Source organism: Schistocerca americana, chromosome X, assembly GCF_021461395.2.
Source record: "Schistocerca americana isolate TAMUIC-IGC-003095 chromosome X, iqSchAmer2.1, whole genome shotgun sequence".
In the NCBI taxonomy this organism is placed as follows: domain Eukaryota; kingdom Metazoa; phylum Arthropoda; class Insecta; order Orthoptera; family Acrididae; genus Schistocerca; species Schistocerca americana.
Genome location: NC_060130.1, coordinates 947416607 through 947437703, shown reverse-complemented (window position 1 = coordinate 947437703; position 21097 = coordinate 947416607). Strand labels below are relative to the sequence as shown.

General features: G+C 41.7%; 1 protein-coding gene across 1 annotated transcript in view; it reads right to left on the bottom strand.

Moving 5' to 3' along the window:
• LOC124556419 (dynein axonemal heavy chain 5) overlaps nt 1-21097 on the bottom strand; it is an 876134-nt gene that overhangs the window by 9326 nt on the left and 845711 nt on the right. The window contains exon 73 of the mRNA XM_047130377.1: nt 8731-8943. Within this exon, the coding sequence (XP_046986333.1) occupies nt 8731-8943 (213 nt within the window). The remainder of the gene's footprint in view (nt 1-8730; nt 8944-21097) is intronic.

Genomic DNA, 21097 nt, shown 5'->3' with positions numbered 1-21097 from the left:
TCGAGCTACTGAGCGTCTCTCCTGCAGAGTCTTCCACTGGAATTTATCTATCATCTCCGTAACGCTTTCGCGATTACTAAATGATCCTGTAACGAAGCGCGCTGCTCTCCGTTGGATCTTCTCTATATCTTCTATCAACCCTATCTGGTACGGATCCCACACTGCTGAGCAGTATTCAAGCAGTGGGCGAACAAGCGTACTGTAACCTACTTCCTTTGTTTTCGGATTGCATTTCCTTAGGATTCTTCCAATGAATCTCAGTCTGGCATCTGCTTTACCGACGATCAACATTATATGATCATTCCATTTTAAATCACTCCTAATGCGTACTCCCAGATAATTTATGGTATTAACTGCTTCCAGTTGCTGACCTGCTATTTTGTAGCTAAATGATAAAGGATCCAACTTTCTGTGTATTCGCAGCACATTACACTTGTCTACATTGAGATTCAATTGCCATTCCCTGCACCATGCGTCAATTCGCTGCAGATCCTCCTGCATTTCAGTACAATTTTCCATTGTTACAACCTCTCGATACACCACAGCATCATCTGCAAAAAGCCTCAGTGAACTTCCGATGTCATCCACAAGGTCATTTATGTATATTGTGAATAGCAACGGTCCTATGACACTCCCCTGCGGCACACCTGAAATCACTCTTACTTCGGAAGACTTCTCTCCATTGAGAATGACATGCTGCGTCCTGTTATCTAGGAAATCCTCAATCCAATCACACAATTGGTCTGATAGTCCATATGCTCTTACTTTGTTCATTAAACGACTGTGGGGAACTGTATCGAACGCCTTGCGGAAGTCAAGAAACACGGCATCTACCTGTGAACTCGTGTCTATGGCCCTCTGAGTCTCGTGGACGAATAGCGCGAGCTGGGTTTCACATGAGCGTCTTTTTCGAAACCCATGCTGATTCCTACAGAGTAGATTTCTAGTCTCCAGAAAAGTCATTATACTCGAACACAATACGTGTTCCAAAACTCTACAACTGATCGACGTTAGAGATATAGGTCTATAGTCCTGCACATCTGCTCGACGTCCCTTCTTGAAAACGGGGATGACCTGTGCCCTTTTCCAATCCTTTGGAACGCTACGCTCTTCTAGAGACCTACGGTACACCGCTGCAAGAAGGGGGGCAAGTTTCTTCGCGCACTCTGTGTAAAATTGAACTAGTATCCCATCAGGTCCAGAGGCCTTTCCTCTTTTGAGCGATTTTAATTGTTTCTCTATCCCTCTGTCGTCTATTTCGATATCTACCATTTTGTCATCTGTGCGACAATCTAGAGAAGGAACTACAGTGCAATCTTCTTCTGTGAAACAACTTTGGAAAAAGACATTTAGTATTTCGGCCTTTAGTCTGTCATCCTCTGTTTCAGTACCATTTTGGTCACAGAGTGTCTGGACATTTTGTTTTGATCCACCTACCGCTTTGACATAAGACCAAAATTTCTTAGGATTTTCTGCCAAGTCAGTACATAGAACTTTACTTTCGAATTCATTGAACGCCTCTCGCATAGCCCTCCTCACACAACATTTCGCTTCGCGTAATTTTTGTTTGTCTGCAAGGCTTTGGCTATGTTTATGTTTGCTGTGAAGTTCCCTTTGCTTCAGCAGCAGTTTTCTAACTCGGTTGTTGAACCACGGTGGCTCTTTTCCATCTCTTACGATCTTGCTTGGCACATACTCATCTAACGCATTATGTACGACGGTTTTGAACTTTGTCCACTGATCCTCAACACTATCTGTACTTGAGACAAAACTTTTGTGTTGAGCCAACAGGTACTCTGAAATCTGCTTTTTGTCACTTTTTCTAAACAGAAAAATCTTCCTACCCTTTTTAATATTTCTATTTACGGCTGAAATCATCGATGCCGTAACCGCTTTATGATCGCTGATTCCCTGTTCTGCGTTAACTTTTTCACATAGTTCGGGTCTGTTTGTCACCAGAAGGTCTAATATGTTATCGCCACGAGTCGGTTCTCTGTTTAACTGCTCAAGGTAGTTTTCAGATAAAGCACTTAAAAAATTTTCACTGGATTCTTTGTCCCTGCCACCCGTCTATATCCGGCAAATTAAAATCTCCACCCAGAACTATAACATGGTGGGGAAATATACTCGAAATATTTTCCAAATTATCCTTCAGGTGCTCAGCCACAACAGCTGCTGAGCCAGGGGGCCTATAGAGACATCCAATTACCATGTCTGAGCCTGATTTAACCGTGACCTTCACCCAAATCATTTCACATTTCGGATCTCCGTCAATTTCCTTCTATACTATTGCACTTCTTATCGCTGTAAACACGCCTCCCCCTTCACTGTCCAGCCTGTCTCTGCGGTATACATTCCAATCTGAGTTTAGGATTTCATTACTATTTACGTCTGGTTTCAGCCAACTTTCTGTCCCTAGTACTATATGAGCGTTGTGACCGTTTATTAATGAGAGCAGTTCTGGGACCTTTCTGTAGACGCTCCTGCAGTTTACTATTAGCACATTAATATTGTTATTCCCTGTTGCATTTTGCCTACTCCTACCTTGCTGCGTCTCAGGAGGCGTCTTGTCGGGCCTGGGGAGGGCACTCCACACGTACTCCGCTACCCTTGTAGCCGCTTCCGGCGTGTAGTGCACGCCTGGCCTATTCAGGGGGACCCTACATTTCTCCACCCGATAGCGGAGGTCGAGAAATTTGCACCCGAGATCTCCGCAGAATCGTCTGAGCCTCTGGTTTAAGCCTTCCACTCGGCTCCAAACCAGAGGACCGCGATCGGTTCTGGGAACGATACTACAAATAGTTAGCTCTGATTTCACCCCGCGAGCGAGGCTTTCCGCCTTCACCAATTCCGCCAACCGCCTGTACGAACTGAGGATGACCTCTGAACCCAGACGGCTGGAGTCATTGGTGCCGACATGAGCAACAATTTGCAGTCGGGTGCACCCAGTGCTCTCTATCGCCGCCGGTAGGGCCTCCTCCACATCTCGGATGAGACCCCCCGGCAAGCAGACAGAGTGAACACTGGCCTTCTTCCCCGACCGTTCGTTGTAAACAAGCGTCCACTTGCAGACTTTTGTTGAACAAAGCATGTTGTCAATATTTTACAGTCTCATAACAGAGAACATCTGCAAATTTATTGTGTAATACAGGACATTAATATTTGTTGTGGAGTAGAAACAGTTTCCTTGTTATATATGTTATTTGATTTCGCTGTTCCGCTCAGTTTAATATTGTGGGTCTATGAAGCGCTTGTTATTTGTGAAGCTGGCCATGAAAGGCATTCAACCCGAACCCGTGAATAATTCTGCGAAAACGTCATACGATTACTTTTTGTTATACCATCAAACACATGTTGACCGCCATAGATGAAAGTTTGCTTACGATTTCTTCTTATCTGTCGTAATGTGTTTAATTTTTAACTGTTTGCACCTGACAGGGAAAACTAATCTTACACCTCCTAATTTGTAGTCTATATTCTTATTAGTTCAGTGACTTGTCTTCTGAACAAGCTTCAAAGCCGAAATACCTAGGTGTCTCAATAGGCTTTACGTTCTCTATATGAACTCCATGTACTGTTGCGAATGTGCGATGAGTCAATAATACTATGAAAAGGAGAGATTGTTATTCACGATATAGAGGAGACACCAAGTCCAAACAGACACAACAAAAAGACTGCTATGCATTTGAACTTTTGGCTAAGGCTTTCTTCTAAAGTAGAAGACACACATTCACACAAACACAACTCACATGTACATGACCAGTGACTGTGGCCACTGAGGCTGCACTGCACACAGCAACTACGCTTGTTGGGAGAAGCAATCTGAGAGTGGTAGGGTTAAGGAGGCTGGGACTGGGAGAGAAAGGATAGCAGGGTAGTGGTGGGGGAAGGCTTAGTGATGTTTGTGAAAGCAAGGGAGGGGTGCTTGGTGCAGTTGGGAGGTTAGAGCGGTGCAGGGGTGAGGGGAGAGGGGGAGGAACAGATCTCCAATGCCTTGTCTCTCCAGCCCCTACCTCCTCCCTCATTCCCTCCACCCATCCGCAAAGGAGGACTCCCCTCATGACTCAGTACCACCTAGGACTGGAGCAACTGAATCACATTCTCTGCCAGGGTTTCGACTACCTCTCATCATGGCCTGAAACGAGGGATATTGTACTCAGTATCCTTTTCACCCCTCCCACAGCGGTATTCCACCATCTACCAAACATACGCAATATCGTTGTCCATCCCTACTCTACCCCTGATCCAAACCCCTTGCTTCATGCCTCATATCCCTTCGATAGACGTAGATGCAAGACCTATCTGATACATCATCCCACAACCACCTACTTCAGTTCAGTCACAGGTATCACCTATTCCTTCAAAGCAGTCGTGTGACCTACAAACTAAGCTGCAGCCACTGTGCTGCTTTCTATGTGAGCATGACACCCAAGAAGTTGTCTGGTCCACATGAATCAGCAATGACAAACTGTGGCCAAGACATAGATGAACCACACAGTTGCTGAAGGTGCTGCCCAATACAGTGTGCTTCACTTTAATGAGTGCACCATCTGGACCCTTCCTTCCAACGCCAGCTTTTCTGATCTGCACAGGTGGGAACTCTCCCTGCAATTTATCCTATATTCCTACAACACCCTGGCCTCAAACTTCGCTAGTCCCTATCCTTCACCCACCATTCCCTTTCCTGCTCCCACTTCAGCACTAGACAGCCCTCTATTCCATCAATGCACCCACTAGTCTTTTACCCTTCTCTACTGCTTTCCCTTCCCGTTCCTCCCCCCTCCCCCCAATTTCTCAAACCTCCTGAATTCATCCAGCAGCTCTACCTTGTCCTCATAAGCAGCACTACACCATCCCTCACCTCTACCCAGCTATCCCATCCCCTCTCTGCCCCAGCCTCCTCCTTCCCCCCCCCCCTCCCCCCATACACAGGTTGCATCTCCCATTAGATCCAGTTAGCCGGCCGGAGTGGCCGAGCGGTTCTAGGCGCTATAGTCTGGAACTGCGCAACCGCTACGGTCGCAGGTTCGAATCCTGCCTCGGGCATGGATGTGTGTGATGTCCTTAGGTTAGTTAGGTTTAAGTAGTTCTAAGTTCTAGGGGACTGATGACCTCAGAAGTTAAGTCCCATAGTGCTCAGAGCCATTTGAACCATTTGAGATCCAGTTGCTCTGAGTGTTCTGGCTTCAGGGGCCAAAGGCAGTGCTCATGTTTATGTGCATTGTGCTTGTGTATGCTTGTGTGTGTGTGTGTGTGTGTGTGTGTGTGTGTGTGTGTGTGTGTGCATGTGTGTGAGCACCCACTTTCTGCTTTAGAAGAAGACCTTTTGACTGAAGGCTCAGATGTATAGCAGTCTTTATGTTGTGCCTGTCTGCAACTCAGTGACTCCTCTGTATGGTGGGTATAAATCTATCCTTTTCATAAAATTGTCGTTATTCCATCCTGGGTTTTCCACTGCTTAACGTGAGATGTGCCTATGACGAAATGTGAACATGCATACCATCTCTCTATAGAACAGCATTTCTGATTAGCTGGTGGTGGTGGTGGTTAGTGTTTAACGTCCCGTCGACAACGAGGTCATTAGAGACGGAGCGCAAGCCCGGGTTAGTGAAGGATTGGGAAGGAAATCGGCCGTGCCCTTTCAAAGGAACCATCCCGGCATGTGCCTGAAACGATTTAGGGAAATCACGGAAAACCTAAATCAGGATGGCTGGAGACGGGATTGAACCGTCGTCCTCCCGAATGCGAGTCCAGTGTGCTAACCACTGCGCCACCTCGCTCGGTTCTGATTAGCTCTAACCACCAATAGCTGGCAGCAAGTATCATGATTGAGCGAGAGCTAGAATTATAAGAACCAGATACGCTCATTGCATATTGGATTACTTATATTTTGTGTAATATATTGTGTAAATTTGTAATGAAAATGCTGTTGTGCAAGTTTTGTTATTTATAAATTATCTGTTTTGATTGTTACATGAAAAAAAGAACTCTTTAAATACACTTCCAGAAAAACATCGCAGCACCCAAAAATTAATAATGTAGAGTAATGAAACTCTGGGAATACATTTGTCTAGGTAACATATTTAAGTAATTGACATTGCAAGCCCACACACCCGCTGCAATGCTGCTCACGAATTGGGGCACAACAGATCGAATCACCAGACTGACGTACAAATTTGCAGTCAGGGTGCGTGGGATAATCACGAGACAGCTTCCTTTTGTCGTACGAAATCGCACTCTAGACCATAGCTCCAGTTTTGGGTCCTGTGTGTCTAGCACACCGATAGGTTGGTTGCAGGCCCTCAACTGGCCTAAAACACAGTCATCCTTCGCCCTGCCCTCCAATGAGCGCTCGCTTGACACCATTGGAGTCGCAAATGGCGGTGGTCTGGAGTCAGTGGAATGCACGCTACAGGGCGTTTTGCTCGGAGCTGTCCTTGAAGTAATCGATTTGTGACAGTTCGTTGTGTCACTGTGGTGCCAACTGCTGTTCCAAAATGCTGCTGCAGATGCAGTACGATGGGTCAGAGCTATACGCCGAACATGATGGTCTTCCCTCTCGATAATGCGACCTTATATTATCGTGAGCACAGCTGTCGGCAATCATGTACAGTGGTTACATTCCTGCCACGTCTTTGTGCAGTATCGTAGAAGGAACATCCATCTTTTCGTAGCCCTATTACACGACTTCAAATGGTTCAAATGGCTCTGAGCACTATGGGACTTAACATCTGTGGTCATCAGTCCCCTAGAACTTAGAACTACCTAAACCTAACTAACCTAAGGACATCATAAACATCCATGCCCGAGGCAGGATTCGAACCTGCGACTGTAGCAGTCGCGCGGTTCCAGACTGAGCGCCTATAACTGCTAGACCACCGCGGCCGGCTACACGACTTCGTTCAAGCTCAGTGAGGTGTCGATAATGGCGTCTTTGTCGCCTTAGAGGCATTCCTGGCTAGCATCAACTCATCACGTCAAATCTTAAGAGGTAACTAACGTTCACGACTATTACAGCGTGTAACCTTATTTGTACCCCATAGCGGCGCTACCAGCGCCATTCTTATGGCGACTGGCGTCAAATTTGAATAGACATCATCCTTCATATATAGAAACACGCCTACCAACTTTCGTTAGGTGGCACAGCTCTTTCTTGGGGTTGTGATTTTTTTCCGTCAGTGTATCTTGGTTTGGATAAAATCAAACAGACACTGCTGGAGAATAGGGTGGATGTGAAACGAGTTGGAATCCTATTTCCTTTAATTTTGCGACCACAACTGCTGAGATGAGTGCTGGTACATTGTCGTGATGAAAAAGGACTTTTTTTGCGGTCCAATCGCCGGCGTTTTTCTAGCAGCTCGGTTTTCAAACGGTCCAATGACGATGAATAATATGCACCTGTAATAGTTTTATCATTTTCCAGATAGTCGATGAGGATTATCCCTCGCGAATCCCAAAAGACAGTCGCCATAACCTTTCCGGCTGAAGGAATGGTCTTCGCCTTTTTTGGTGCAGATTCTCCCTTGGTAACCCATTGGCGAGATTGTTATTTTGTCTCAGGATTATAGCAATGTATCCATGTTTCATCCACAGTGACGAAACGAGGCTTAAAGTCCTGCGGATTCTTCCTGAACAGCTGCAAACTATCCTTGCAACACTTCACACGATTCCGTTTTTGGTCAATCGTGGGCAATCGCTGAACCCATCTTGCGGATAGCTTTCTCATGTCCAAATGTTTATGCAAAGTATTATGTACCCGTTCACTAGAAATCTCACGCACCTTAACTCTTCCGTCATCCATTACCATACCAAGGATTTTATCAATGATTTCTGGAGTCGTAACCTCCACAGGGCGTCCAGAACGTTCAGCATCACTTGTGCCCATATGCCCACTCCAAAAATTTTGAAACCACTTCTAAATTTTTCTAATCGAATGTGCAGAGTCACCGTAATGTTTATCAAGCTTCTCTTGAGTCTCCTGAGGCGTTTTGCCTTTCATAAAGTAATGTTTAATCACCACACGAAATTCTTTGTCGTCCATTTTTTGACAATCACTCGACTTCCTTGATTCACACGAATGCCAAACACAAAGAAATAGACCAATATGGCTGAAACTTGGTGTGCGTTCTTTCCAAAGATGCTACTAACTAAACATGACCTCGATACGCGCCGGTGGTGCCATTTCTCGGACTTTGCACGGACTTTTCAAACGGCCCTCGTATTTAATTAAAAATACATTTACATTAATTTAAGTTCAGGATCTTCTAAGTTCTCAATGGAAACTTTTATTCCGAGTTATTCTTGAGTATAGTTTCACAAGTTGTTTCTAACGAAATTTCGGTACGACTTTTCCTACCGTCGACCCTAATGATCTCTCATACCGATGCTTGCCTCTATTTCCGCTTACGTTGTTTCAAGGTATAATATCGGTCTGTTTTTAGGTCATGAAAGGCAGCGACAGTGGCCACCTTCATGCTGGTAAATCCAAAGAGAGGCACAAAAAAAATCTTCCCATCCTGTTAAAGACATATTCCTAAATATGAAGTTAGTGTCAAGAACTTTCATTATTAGTGTATTACTGAAAGGTTTAAACAAAACGTTTGGGCAGCAACACATGACGCAATATAAAGTACACTTCTGTGTGCAGATGACAATATTTGTTGATATCTTAGCCACAGGTAACAAGAAGCATAACAACAGATTATGTTTGTAACGTTGTTCACGTCATACCTTCTGCCAGCTTTCCGGAATACGAGCGTCGTACATAGCATCCAGCGACTGACGAAGTCCCTGGCTCATGACGATCGTTCCATCAATAGCAAGCTTCAGGTCACATAGCGTTGTCTGCACTGTACGAATGACGCGCTGGATGCGGTCTATTTCTTGGCGGAGGAATATGTTCATGGGCAGAAGCGCACCCATTCTCTGTAATGCTTCTTTCACCTGCAAAGTAACAAACATCATCTTCACAATTCTCTTCATTACTGCCACTACGTACAGTCCACAGTGTAGTAGTAATACAAAGTAGATATGTGTAGACACCGTCATCTTAATTTACTACGAATTAATACAAGTCACTGTGGAAAGAACAGACAAACCTTTGAGAATTGTGTTGAAGATAAAGTTGTTGTCCATGAAAAGTAAAAAACAAATCCTAAGGAACGTAATTTCACTTTTTCGTAAACATTAAACTCGTATAGGACGTAAATTTGGTGTATGTCGATGTTCTCTCAATATAATTACAGTACGACTTTTTATGACGATGTGAATTTAGCACGGTTATATATATTGAATCTTTGAAAACCAATAAATACACACCTATTTCTTTACTAGTTAGTTGCTACTAACTTTTGTGGATGGGCGGAAGAATTAGATTTGCCGCGCGGAGTGGCCACGCGGTTAGAGGCGCTATGTCACAGATTGCGCGGCCGCTCCCGCCGGAATTCGAGTCCTCCCCCGGGAATGGGTGTGTGTGTATTGTTCTTAGCATAAGTTTAAGTAGTGTGTAAGTCTAGGGAGCGATGAACTCAGCAGTTTGGTCACTTAGGAATTCACACACATTTGAGCATTTGAAGAAGACTTAGATTTCTAGGAACCATAAACAAGCCGTTATATCACTGTTCGTCAAATTGTGTGTGGAACTCTCAGTTTTCTAGCTGCTGTGGTTTTCCTATCTGTGCAGAAATGAGAGCACCTTAACGTGATGATTCAATGGATAGTCGTATAATATGTCAGAACTACACCTGTTATGCGAGTTCAAAATTATAGTATAAATGCAAAATCTACTATGTGAAGTATCGTTAAGTTGATGCATACAACCGAAGGTCTATAGCGCTAGTGCTAGTCGGATGTTCAATTCTGTCCTTTCAGGAGACAGAATAACATCAACATGTATTTCATTTCTTTCAAACCATAAGGACGTCCGCCCCCGGTAGTTGAACGGTCAGCGTGACGGATTGTCAACACTCTGGGCCCAGGTTCGATTCCCTACTGGGTCGGGGAATTTTCTCCGCCCAGGGACTGGGTGTTGTGCTGTCCTCGTCATCATCCTCTCATCCTCATCGACTTCAGGTCGCCGAAGTGGCGTCAAATAGAAAGACCGGTACTCGGCGAACGGCCTGCCCGGCGAGGGGCCCTAGCCATACGATTAAATAAATAAACCATCAGAAGCTTGCCCAGTCCATGCAACACAGAATCACGACACTATATTGGGTGTGAAAACAGGTGGACCGATATGGCGAAATTCAATGCTCTCGGTACAATATTCATTTTAAAAGCATAAGATCACACTTAGAAAGTGAGATTGCACTTATTTAGGTGCAAATTTAAATTTATATCGGCACTATATGCGCTATTTGCAACGCAAAACTCAGTGATGAGGGTACAATATTCGTTTCGAATGCATCGGGATAGGAAGGTTTACACTGCTGTAAGTCTAAATTTTCAGTGATTTCAGTACAATATTCGCTGTTTTCAAAAATTGTTTCGATGTCTTTCTAATTGAAGTAGTATGGTGGGGTCTTTTGGTACAATATTAGTTGTAACAAGCATAAGATCATACCTGCAGAGTGAGGTTAGACTTGTTTAGGTGGAGATTTAATTGACTTTGGCACAATGTTCGCTGATTTCACCATAAAATTAACGAAAAAATTTAGTTATTTGCTGTATGTATGGCGCCTGTCTCCATTTTTACGGTAGCAAGACACATCTGAATTGCACGCAACGGTGAGTACTGCATGCTTCGCCGGCCGGTGTGGCCGAGCGGTTCTAGGCGCTACAGTCTGGGACCGCGCGACCGCTACAGTCGCAGGTTCGAATCCTGCCTCGGGCGTGGATGTGAGTGATGTCCTTAGGTTAATTAGGTTTAAGTAGTTCTAGGTTCTAGGGGACAGATGACCTCAGAAGTTAAGTCCCATATTGCTCAGAGCCATTTGAACTGCATGCTTCAAACGCTGGAGAGCCTGAAATAGATGCACGGTGACGGTATTGTTGACGGTGAAAGCGTTCTGAGATGTTCATTACTCTGTCGATATTTCCGCCTAGTGTTTCTCCTGACAACTGCATAAAAACAAGCAGTATGCATGTCACTGCATCATTCGAGGTTAAGATGCGATGTCGTTCATTCTGACTCTAAAAGAACGTTAGTCTAAATTAAAAAATGGTTCAAATGGCTCTGAGCACTATGGGACTCAACATCTTAGGTCATAAGTCCCCTAGAACTTAGAACTACTTAAACCTAACTAATCTAAGGACATCACATACACCCATGCTCGAGGCAGGATTCGAACCTGCGACCGTAGCAGTCCCGCGGTTCCGGACTGCAGCGCCAGAACCGCAAGGCCACCGCGGCCGGCTCTAAATTAAATATGAATTACTCTCCTCCTGTAGATCTGAGCAGATGGAAGTGGAGTATCGCACTGATCGGCCTGGAAACATACAACAGCGTAGCTAATGTTACCGAGATAAATAATAAAATGCATCTAGGGAGTGGGGAACTCGTAATTCTTCATGGCTACTACGACACTGACGATCTAAAAGGGCATATGAAACAATTTATAATAGGATTTCAGCTATATGCAAACGTTAATACTAAACGTATTAACTTTTGCATATAGCTGAAAACAGAGTAAAACCACAGAAGAGACAGTGGACTTTACCGACGAACGTTCAACAGGATCGCTACTAAGTTTCTCGATGGGACAAGCGCTGCAGCATAATACTGATAAAATTTACGAGTCAAATCAACGAGTGGACAAACTACCAGTCAATACGATTCGTGTAAAGTGTAATATCACGGCGAACTCGTACCTTAAAGACAGATTAGTCCATACTATGTATGCATTCTTTTAAAGAGCTGGCCCTGGTTGTAAAATTGCAGAGGTTCCCAGTAATGTAATATATCTTCCAGCGATTGTTCATGTATTACATCATCTCGAGCTGGATATCGTATTTCAGAATGCGAATGCAGTTGATTTTCTCGGTGAAAAAATTATAGCACAGTCTAATATATACAGTCGCGACATTCTCGCTGATTTTTGTTATACACAGCGACAACAGCGCCCCAAGCGGTGGAGAAGCTACGCTGCTGAATACGGTATTCAGTAAATGTAAACAGTATCGTTTATATTCATTTTTAAGATGGTATTTACGAAAGGCAGCGTATGTAGCGCAATCAATTGCAGTAATAATAGGAAGGAGACACCACATTTGTCATTCTTCAGGTTTCCTAAGGACCCTGAGAGGTATAAAACATCACATTAGAGCGCTCTTTATTTGCGATTTTTTTCTAACTGTATTGAATTACTGACTTTGTTTTTCTTTTTTAGGAGCAAGAAATGGTTAATAAATAGTAGAAGACAGGACCTACTGCAAAAAGATGTCCTTTATTTGCACAATAACGTGAAGTTTTGTGCGTTACATTTCGAGTCAAACCAGTTCATGAGCGCGGAAAAGAAGACATTGGTATGGAATGCAGTTCCTACGTTATTTGACGTGCCGAATGAGCCACAACTAGTGACGATGAAGAGAAAATTGCCATACAAACGTGAAAGTGTTACTGCAAAAATAATAAAACTGTCTCCTGACACAGAAGAAACAGCTACCACAAGTGTTACTACACGAGAGACACATTTAAAATCACTAACAACGCAATCTGCAACACAGGCATCTTTTGAATATGAAATGCTTAGATTACGTGAAATTATTCGCATGTTGGAAAATCGTGTGAAATGTAAAAATGTGCAAATCATTAGACTTCGTACAAAATTATTACCTGACAAGGAAAGTGTCCATCGTAAGAATAAACTGCAACCACAACGTCACAGGACACAAATACAAAAAGACAAGCTCATTTTAAAAAGTATTGGTTCCAAGTACTTGAAAAAAGATGCTCTCGATTTATTGATGAGCCAAATCAGTATACCATTGAACGGAAAACGTGCGAGATGGAAAGATGAAACTAAATTATTTGCACTTAATTTGTTGTATTATAGTACTCAGGCATACAGTTTTTTATCACACTGTTTTAGCCTTCCATCAGTACCTACCTTACAAAGGTATGTGGAAGATATACAATTAAATTGTGGGATAAATAATAACATATTTCATCTTTTAAAGCAGAAAGTGCAGCAGTTACCAGAAAGTGATATAATTGTTAATTTGTCTATGGATGAGATGTCACTAATGGAAAATTTGATATATGACAGCCCTAGGGATCGTGTTATTGGATTTGAAGACATGGGTTTCATACGTACATCTGTGGTTGCCAATACTGCATTAGTTATAATGATTAACGCCATCTTCTCAAATTTTAAACAGCCATTAGTATATTATTTCTCCAAAGGACCAGTAGGAGTCACCCATCTGACGTGCATATTTTTTGAAGTTGTCAAAAAACTCACAGAGATTGGTTTGGTTGTAAAAACATGTGTGATTGACCAAGGCTCGAATTTTGTGGAGTGGAGGAACAGACTGGGTATCACACCAGTTAATCCATGCTTAGTACACGAAGGGAGTAAGATCTACTTTTTTATGACACCCCACACTTGATAAAAAGGATACGTAATAATTTATTCAGGTATAACATTATCCACACAACATACGAAGGAGGGATTGGCACTGCTTCATGGAAGGACATTTGTCAGTTGTACTCAAGTGATTGTGAAAGGAAGTACAAGTTGGCCCCCAAGCTCACTAAAAGAGCTGTCCAACTGCCAGCATTTTCAAAAATGAAGGTATGCAGTGCAGTTAATGTGTTGAGTCATACAGTAACAGCAGGCATTGAGACACTTGTTACTTGGGGCGCCATATCATCATCTGCTACTGCTACTGCAGATTTTTGCCAAAAAGTAAACGATATATTTGACACATTTAATGCATATAGTGTTAAAGGGCCTGTATCCTTAAGGAACTGCATTACAAGTGCCTCAAGACATTTAGAAATATTAAAGACACTGAAGCCAGGGATACAGTCATGGAAATTTGTAGATGTTGATGGGAAAGATTTTTCATCTAGGATTAAGTGTGTTAAATGACTTCTGGGTAACATAAGCGCTTTGAACATGTTTGTTGATGACGTTTTGGATGGAACCAAGTTATATTTATTAACACGCAAAATTAATCAAGATCCACTGGAAAACTTTTTCTCAGTGATAAGGCATAAAGGTGGTTTTTGTAGCAACCCATCACCACGACAGTTTTGTGCTGCATTCAATAATTGTGCTTTAAGCAAATTAATGAACACACATATTGTAGCTACCTCCAATTGTGAGGGGATCAACTGGGGTCAGACAATAGTGGATATGAAAGCAGCGCCCAAATTACTTGTTTCACCACTGTTGGACATCAGTGACACGAGTTCAGTGATCAGACTACCAAATGTGGAAGTTCAAACAGACCTCGGAGAGGCAAACAGCATGACATACGTGTTTGGTTATGTATTAAAGAAACTGCTTACAATTCATGAGTGTTATAAATGTAGGACAGTACTTGTAGCTGGCAGCCAAGACTTAGACGCAAATGACAAAGTTTATTGTCATTTTAAAAGTTATGAAGGCAACTTTGGAAGCCTATTTATTTGAACAGAAGATGTCACAGAATTTTTAACTCATTGTGAGACTAAGTTGACTTCTACTTTTGATGAATATGCTCACATAAGTAATTGTGGTGCTTTCTTTGTGAACATGTTGATGGACATCCCCAATTTTCCACCTGGGTGCTGTGCTGAAACCAAGCTGCTGTTAATAAGACTATTTGTGAAAGTGAGGCGCTTTTACATTATTAAATTCAGGAATCAAGACTTAGTCTGTAGAAGCAAGAGAAGAAATAAAAAAGTGATGAAGCTGGCTCATTTGGGTTGCTAAAGTGTTAGGACTGACTCATTCATTTAATTTTATTTTCGTTAAATGTATCAATGGAATATAATAAAGTTTTAAAACAGTCATACTTTTTATTGAGATAACCTGATACCACAGAGAATAAGACGGAAATTGTGTTTTTGGAAGCAGGCTTCCTGCAAAGCAGAATATAATGAAAAGTGATGTGTCGCTTAATTTTTACACAAGGAAGATCATCTATATACTTCATATGTGGGATATACAGTGTGTATTCTCTTACTTTCATTGGAATAAGTGCGACTGTATGCTACTTCTTAATTATTTCTTCAAGAATATGTTGCAGATTATGTCACTTCATTCAATAGTTTGTGCTCTGTTTACTTATTTTTCACGATCATTTATGTCTCTCGCTGTTCTCCTAACACTTGTGACGCAAAAATATATTAACTATTTTGTAAATTACGTACAAAACGAATTAAAAACAAACATTATTTTTACTTCGCATCTGCTGTCAGAGGAAGGCGAGCTTTCTGGCCGCTAGGAGCGCTAGTGTCACTTGAACTGTCAAATGGTAACAACTTTCACAGCAGTAAGTGTCGCAACCGTATATATTAGACTGTGATTATAGTGTGTCTTCATCTGAAGCAAAATTATGGGTATTAAGTATAAATATGGCTTACATAATCATCAGAAGCGGCGGAGGTTCGAGTCCTCCCTCGGGCATGGGTGTGTGTGTTTGTGCTTAGGATAATTTAGGTTAAGTAGTGTGTAAGTTTAGGGACTGATGACCATAGCAGTTAAGTCCCATAAGATTTCACACACATTTGAACAATCATCAGAAGACCACTTTGCACGGAAGCAGAAGGCGATTACACGCAAGAATTACGAGTATATTAAATCCGTCGGATTGAAACCTTGCAATGACATCACTCGAAGTAACGAATCTAGTTCAATACGATGAGCGTATCATGAGCCAGGAGTATAATTCCCACTAACCATCTGCCTCAGAAATGTTTAATAATAATGATAGCTATGAATTATTATTCAGCATCAACAAGTACTGATACTTCCAAGCAAAAGCTTACTATATTTGGAGGGGATATTTACACCTAAGAAAGCCACGGCCAACCAGTAAATTCACGCCTTACACGTAATGAATTCCCCTTGCTGTTTCAATAAATAAGATGCGAGTTTAACTGAGTTGAAATAACTGCACCAGAAAGGTGGGGATCACATCTACGCTCAAGACATACGCCTCTGCAACAACATCGGCTCTGAATGCTTTACAAAATGCAGGGTGATTCATAGACGGATCGATAGATAACTTTTTTAGTGCATGCCTCCGCTCACGGGTCTCTTTGAAGACAGCAATCGAATTCTGATGAACGCTAAGCAGGAGCTCATTCTAATTCGAAGCCCTACTGATAACAACTCGGACATTCTAACACAGGGAGAAGAAGAGCATAAAATTGTGCTGCATGATTTGATGTGGAAAGTACCACACCTATCGTTTCTTTTTTAAAAAAATGTTTGTTTATTCACTTCCTATTTTCCGCTTCCTCACTTACAGGTTTTATGTGATTATTTAGCTTACTCTTTCCACTGCACTCCTCATAAAGAAGAAGTGTCAGAGGCCCTTGTGAGGAACTGTGCGGTGACTGTACTGATAAGGAGGAATCGACAGGCAGCAGCTGGACGCAGGATATTGGAATATTATCGTGGTACCGTATAAGCACCACGTGAAGAAGCATTGGATTAGAAGTACTGTGAATATACACGTAGTACCAGTCAACCGTGTCGGCTTTCACGTACAGGGTAACAATTATTGAACTATGCGAGAAATTAGTTACAAACTACGGCATGCACACACTATATTCAACATGTAGATGTCACTACAGATATTCGGATTAAGGTTTTAACATGTTCGATATGCCTGCCATCATTGACGATGATGTGGCGAGACGAATAGCGAAATTCTGCATGACCCACTGAAGTGTCGGAATATCGATGCTGTCGATGACCTCTTGAATGGCCGTTTGCAGCTCAGCAGTGGTTTTGCGGTTATTGCTGTACACCGTGTCTTTAATACAACCCCACAAAATGGAGTCACATGCGTTCAGATCCGAAGAATATGGCGCCCAATCGAGGCCAATGCCAGTGGCCTCTGGGTATCCCATAGCCAGAATGCGGTCCCCAAAGTGCTCCTCCAGGACATCAATCACTCTCCTGCTTCGATGGAGCCGAGCTCCGTCTTGCATGAACCACATATCGTTGAAACCAGGGTCACTTTGGATAATGGGAATGAAATAATCTTCCAAAACTTCCATGTACGATTCTATGTCACCGTGCCATCAAGGAATATCGCACCAATTATTCCTTGACTGGACAATGCACACCACACAGTCACCCACTAAGGGTGAAGAAATTTCTCGATCACGAAACGAGGATTCTCAGTCCCCCAAATGCGCCAATTTTGCTTATTGACGAACCCATCCAAATGAAAGTGGGTCTCGTCGCTAAACGAAACCATACTAATTCCCACAATGTCCCGAAGCCAACCGTGCAGTTTGAACGCCCTAACGGAAACCGTTCAGAAGTTATGGCGATTTTATTTCATATAGTTCAAAATTGTCACCATGTCGTACGAGTGTGAACTATGGCTAACTCCCGCTATCACGAAAAGCGCATACGTTGTGGTACTTGCAGACATGAGCTGCACGTGCTACTCTCGCTCCCACGAGAAGTACGAGTGTCAGCGCTGTCTGGATTTGCACGAAGGCAGACGTCTGCTTCTCTCGGTACATGTGTACCTGCCGCCCATACTGTACGGCTCCTTCTCATTTCAATCTGATCAGCAATGAAGCGCTCTGCACAAGCTGATGACGAATGCGCTGACAAGAACGCTCGTTTGTCAGACGACGAAAACTGGGTTCCCAGCATAACGCCACCACTTTTCGATGATGAGACAATTGCATTTCTCGATAATGATTTACATGAAGGTGAATGACAAATTTTCTGATTATACTTCTTTCTTGGACAGACTTTTATCACTAATAAGCTTAGTTTGTAGTCTTGTCGTACTCAGTTGCTTGTAATATTACGGTATTTTGATAATTTTTAATTTTTGGCCGTCTAGTTACGACTGAATGAAATATGATTTTCGTGCCATTTGCTTTTCACCTTCATTCTTTGCAAGGCATCTTCAGTGGCCTGGAATATGTACATATTTTTCCAATGAATAAAGGCGAAACGTGTATGGCACGAAAATTGTGTTTTATTCAGTTGTAATTAGACGGTCCAGAAGTAAAAATTAAAAAAATACCGTAATATTAGGTTAGTTTAATTGTCTGCATACTCCGTGAATCACAATGATGTGACACGAATCAATTTTACAATTATAGTGCACTCTCTTAATGAAAAATATGGCAATATGGCGACCATTTAAATGACTGTATTATCTATTAAGTTCCTTATATTTCTGGATGGATGATCAAAGATTTTTAAGACAATATGGCACTACTTTTTGTGCCACGTTAAGGCTGACTGATGGATATATATAAATCATAAATCGTAGTGTTATATTCATGAATTTTACTGTTGCTTGCAAACGGTGACTGATTGTTGACAACGAACTTATGAGGAAGTAATGTACTGTTGAGGCTGTATGCCCAACTGCTCAAAGAAATGTCTGCAAGAGGCTCTAGAATCGGCACCGGATATTTCATTTATTACTCGCTTCTGTGCAACAAACACGTTTTTCATCTCAAGATGATCTTTATGTCAATCTGAAATTAGTTGTCGAATTTAAAGAAAAAGGTCATGATCCATATAATGATTTTCTTCTGTGAATCAATAGTGGTGACGGTGCTCTAAGGACATCATGTCATTAATTCTGCATTTTCCGAGGTGACAACACACAGTGTTCATGGGAGACCTTTGCCCGCTAAACATAGATCTGGGGGAAAAACTACACATACCGATGGAGGCAGGAGAGCATTAAAGATGTGTGTTACATTTAATAAGAAGAATTCAACCATCAAAGTGGCTGCTGAGCTTAATAAAATGTTGGCTGTTACTACCAAACATCTTATAAACCTGCTGTAAACAAGGAAGGGGCTTTAGTAGTGCAAGATGTTAGAAGGAATGCAAGAGGCATTCTGGACCAAATTTGACCTTTGGCTTTGTCGCTGTCATCCTCTTTTCCCTCCTCCCCACTTTTCATTAAAATTCCATGTTTCAATAATCGGATCAGCATCTCCATATCTAAATTTTCGTGTTAGTCGCTTCACACCACTTATTTTTCGCACATTATCCATAGTGTGGGGCGGCGGATGAGTTTGTAACAATAATTTAATTAATTGCTGGATATATGCTTGCATGTTGGATCAGTTTCTGGCTTTTAGAATGTTGTTAATGCTATCTTTCGCCGTTCTCAACACTGGCTCTCTATTTACTTCTTGGCACCCAGAAAGTGATTTAATAAAACATGGAGCCAGTATTTAGAGATCCTAGTGCCCACTTCAATTGAGATACCATTATAGCTGCAGCTTATAGCTCTGAGGAATTAGGAGATTGTCCAGGATTTCTAATCAAAAACGGTTTTCCAAAATAGTTGAGTATATTCTGAAATTCACTGATAAAAAACACAAGTATCCCTACAACCTAACTAACAGAGCAGTTCAGAGTCTAATGCACTGATGCAACTATAAATGTCCGAATTAAATGTTAAAAAGAATGCTCGCCATAATTTGATGAAAATATTTCATCAAACGCCACGCTAAATATTTGGTAGAATGTCTGTCCCGCGACGGCACGTGAAAATACGACAATACGCAAACTGAAGCTAGATAATGAAAATCATTCCAGAATTAACACTTCACATGAAATGTTTTCATGGTTCCGCGTATCTCTAGTAACTTAATACGGCACCCGAGGCTGTTTGTAGCAGTGACACTGATGCGACGCGACTCCCGACACAGATGGCGTGTCATTCAGCGTCTGGAGAGAACTGGGGCCTTCCTTCCTCGCGCAGCGTCCTTATATATAAACCCGCGGTGCGGACGGCGAAGGGAACGCCTGATCTTTTCGGCTCTCTCGACTAGCCGCTGGGCTAGTAACGCACCACTTCAAGTTACATAATAATTTATAGCTTCTTTTGCTGATGGCCGAAGAAGCTCTTAATTTAAACGTGCATTCAGCACGCAGGTAAGTATTGATAATAAAATTTTGACGTGGCTAAATAAAATATTTTGGGCGAGAGAATTAATTAAATTACACTGTACGCAGTAGATGAGCTCTGAACTGGCCCTTTTGAGATCCGCTATCGCTATAATTTTATAGGTATTCAAAAGAAACTTTTCACATCTTCATAGTCATAGCGGACCTCCAACCTATTTAAATGTAAACATCCTAGCCTTATTTATTAGCCTACTTAATCTATCTTGCTTCCTTCAGTTTTGAGACGAAAACCAGAAAATCATGAATTTCCACTAAAATCTTAATTTGTGAAATCCAAAGTACTATTTTTATTAAATCATTATGAAAGATGAATCTAAATATAAATTTTGAAGTCTCTAGCTCTTTTCTGTTGCGCCAATGATTTTTTCAGAAAACGTCCAAATCTCGGAAACGGCTAAAGTTATGGAACTGATATTTAACACACATTAATTTAGTATTATTTCTGACATGCTAGAAAAGTTTTAGTTCATTTGCTTGATTTTTAAGGTATTGCGCAACATTTATGACGTCAGAGCTAGTTACAGAGTTACAGCAGACTGGCTGGCACACAATGGAAACTGATGTGAATTTACTACAGCGTGAGTAGGCTGCTTCCCTACATCACCCTCTACTTAAATTTTTTGTTTATGAATGTTAATGAATGAAAAAAAAATTTAATTACAAAAGGGGAAGCAAGAGTACAGTTTAACTCCCTATGAAAATTCAAAATTGAAATATAAACCTGTAGAAGCATTAAAGAAAACTGATTACCTACATTAATTATTTAAATTGTAGGCATGTTCACTGCCTTTCAAACAATGTCATTACTCAAACTTTTAAGCAAAGTCAATGAAATATTTTGGCATACATATTGCCTTAGACAAACAAACACATACAAATTGAAAAATTATCTTAGATCCATTAAATACATTAAATACATTTTTACATACACAAATTCAAAGAAGATAGCATGATACATAAACAGATGATTATCTCTTAGCAGTCTTTTCTAAACCTGAAAGAAAAGTTCACAAATAATTTTTAAA